This window comes from Zophobas morio, unplaced genomic scaffold (assembly GCF_036711695.1).
Source record: "Zophobas morio isolate AGI-343-1 ecotype UQ-CSIRO unplaced genomic scaffold, CSIRO_AGI_Zmor_V1 ptg000011l, whole genome shotgun sequence".
In the NCBI taxonomy this organism is placed as follows: Eukaryota; Metazoa; Arthropoda; class Insecta; order Coleoptera; family Tenebrionidae; genus Zophobas; species Zophobas morio.
The window spans coordinates 18,333,541-18,336,588 of NW_026972116.1; the positions used below are offsets into that span (position 1 = coordinate 18,333,541).

The 3,048-nt window shown below is 32.9% G+C and overlaps 1 protein-coding gene across 1 annotated transcript; it reads right to left on the minus strand.

Annotated features, from left to right (window-relative positions):
• LOC135126543 (cytochrome P450 4c3-like) lies at nucleotides 1-1,799 on the minus strand. Its single transcript, XM_064052574.1, has 5 exons — nucleotides 1,606-1,799; nucleotides 1,433-1,542; nucleotides 1,110-1,386; nucleotides 620-1,062; nucleotides 1-537 (listed from the first exon to the last, which is right to left on the minus strand). Exons 1-5 carry the CDS (start codon nucleotides 1,760-1,762, stop codon nucleotides 25-27), a joined length of 1,500 nt encoding a protein of 499 aa, XP_063908644.1. The 5' UTR covers nucleotides 1,763-1,799; the 3' UTR covers nucleotides 1-24.
• Nucleotides 1,800-3,048: the final 1,249 nt, after the last annotated feature.

The following is a 3,048-nucleotide window of genomic DNA, read 5'->3' on the forward strand; positions in this document are numbered from 1 at the left end:
TTAAATTTTATAAAATATTTTTATTTAAAATCTCGGTAGAAATTTCACTTTGATCTCGTTTTTAGTTCTTAGTATTACATCCATTATAAGAGTTATCGTGTCAGGTGTATCCACTGGTTCGAGAATATACTTAGACAATATTCCACACAAAGCCGCTTTAAGTTCCAACATGGCAAACTTCTGTCCAATGCAGTTCCTAGGTCCGGCGCTAAAAGGCAAATAAGCGAAAGCATGTCTGTTTTTTGTATTCTCTGGTAAAAATCTATCAGGATCAAACTTTTCAGGATCTGGATAGAATTCGGCATTGTGATGCAAATCGTAAATCTGCAAGTGGACAAAGTTATCTTTAGGTATCCTATATCCCGTAGCAGTAACTAATTCTTCTCCAAGTTTTCTAGAAATTAAGGGGACACTTGGATACAACCTCAAAACTTCCTTTAAAACTCGTTCTAAGTATTTCATTTGTTGAAGATCATTAAAGGTTGGTTTTTTACATAACTCTCCTGTTACAGCCTCAATTTCTTCAACGATTAATTCCTAAAAAAAACCTCTCATACAAATCGTAATTCATTACATTTTTGAATTTTAAGTGCAGAAATAGCTATTTGGGAAAAATTACTTGAACATTTTTGTGGCACGCTATAAGCATCAACGAAAAAGTTAAAGCTGCAGCAGTGGTATCGTGACCTTCGAACATAAAGGTATCTACTTCTTCACATATTCCTTTATCATCGATACTATTTTCTTCGTTTTTAGCCGTTAAAAGCAAATCCAACATCGCCAATCGTTTTCTTTCCTTGTAAACTTCATGATTATCATGAGTATAGTGGGGTTTTTCAAATGCTTGAGTCCGCTCTGCTATGATATTCCGAGTGAAATTATGTAAGGTTTTAATGGCATTTTTCTCTTTCCAATATTTTGGACTAAATAAGTTTATAAAGCTGTCTACAAACCAAGCGTTTAATATTCTATAAGAAGCTATTTGTCCCATATCTATAGTTGCCTGTCGGTATTCTATTTCTGTTTGTTTAATAAATTTCAATTTTGTTCCCATTGCAGTTTCTGTAATTCAGCCATTTACATAAACAGCATACGAAACGGAATTTTACCTGCTATAGTTTTCAGTGTAAACTGTGCAATGTAGTTGTCAACTGAGATGTAAACTTGGTGACACAATTCTCCAAAAGTTGTCACTAAATCATCTGTCTGCTTATTAAATATTTCAACGAATTGCTGCAAAATGCTAAAATGAAACGCTGGAGTTAAAATTCTTCTTCTGTTCAGCCACTTTTCTCCGGTACTCGTGAGGAGACCAGTACCTAACCATCCATGGAAAACGTTATAAATATCACTTTTTTCTATGTGTTTGGGATTGGAAAGTATGAGCTATAAAAAACGATGTTGCTTCATGTAAAACAATTTTAGTCTTTACCTCAAAATCATCTGGGTGTAATATACACGGAACAACGAAGTGAAGTACGGTCATAGAATAAATAGGGTTGTACAATTTTGCCCAGTCTCGAAAGGTTTTGAACGCAGCATCTAAAACATTACATTGAGTTATAGTTATAATTTATAATGAAATAAAACAAAATATTTAGGTACCTAGTGACGTCTGTAAATGTGCAGAGTTGCCACCAATGAAATTTTTATCTTCTGGTCTTGGAATTCGGTTTAATTCGCTACGATTTTTCAGTAAGCTCTTAATTTTTACTAAAAAATAAAGGATGGTAAAAAACAAGATTACAGTTACGCCGGACATGTTGCAAATGCAGATATCTGTACATTTTTATACTGCGAGTCAAAGTACATAAAATACACTTTGTTATCATGCAAATCCCAATCGACATGTACCAAAATATTAAGAAGGTCAGCAAAAAATGGCTGCAGGTTGTTGTTTATCATTTAAAAGGAATAATGAAATAAAAAAAGCTAATTACGAAATACTCGAGTTACAGTAATTCAATCAGTTTTTAAATAATGCTATTTGTGTTTAATCAAATTTCTAAAATGGAGTAATTGAAAATTGAAATCATGAAAAGAAAGAAATGGTAGAATACATTGTAAAGATAATGATATATATTGTTCAACCTTTATATCTTTTAGACTATTTCCTTAGAACGAATTACTGAAGATAACTTGTAAATAATGTTTTGAGTACTTTCTAATTTACCTTCGTCAAATGCCCCAAAACAACTTTTATAATTCATATTTACATCGCAAAAGTTGCTAGGAACACACTGTACTAGGGTACATTTGGCAAATGATTTTACATTTTCTGGATGTTCTATAGCTTTTTGTGGTTGAAATAATGATTTACCGTTTTTAATTAGGCGATTTCGAACTCGACTGGGTGTTGTAAAATTTTAGTTATTTTAAGAATGTCGCTAACCAAAATTTCTCTGATCTTTCCTAGGAAAGATATAAGCTCTAGAGCGTATTGCTTGTCATCGCGTCCTATTTATAACGAAGAATAACGTGTGAACGAGTTATTGTAAAAAATATATATAAAAGCAAATTTGTCAATGTAACTTAAAAACAAACCATCCTATGGGATTCCCGTTTTTGTGTCGCCGCCTCCCCAGGATCCGAAGCAGTCCTGTCAGCGGGTTTCGTTGCAATATTATGACACACTTCATAATAATAGTTCATTCATGCCATTTAAACTAATCTGAGACGTTGATCCATTTTAAGAGGAAGGACCGTGAAAATGTTCATCAGTCAAATAAATAACATCGTGAAGTATGGTGTGGGGTTTAATTTGTAGAACGTTGTTATTTGTGTATCTAAGTATGGCTTGCCGCATCCGAGTGAAACGCGGCGGGTTTTATCAAACTTATATAAATTCAGAAAATATATTCGCGCCTTAACTAAACTTTGTAAATTTTTATTTGTATAAGTTTTACTTCTGTATTTACAACCAAATGAAATATTTTTATCTAAAACCTCGGTAGAAATTTCATTTTGATTTCGTCTTTAGTTCTTAGTACAACATCCACTGCAAGAGTAATAGTGTCAGGAGTGTCCACCGGTTCTAGAACATATTTA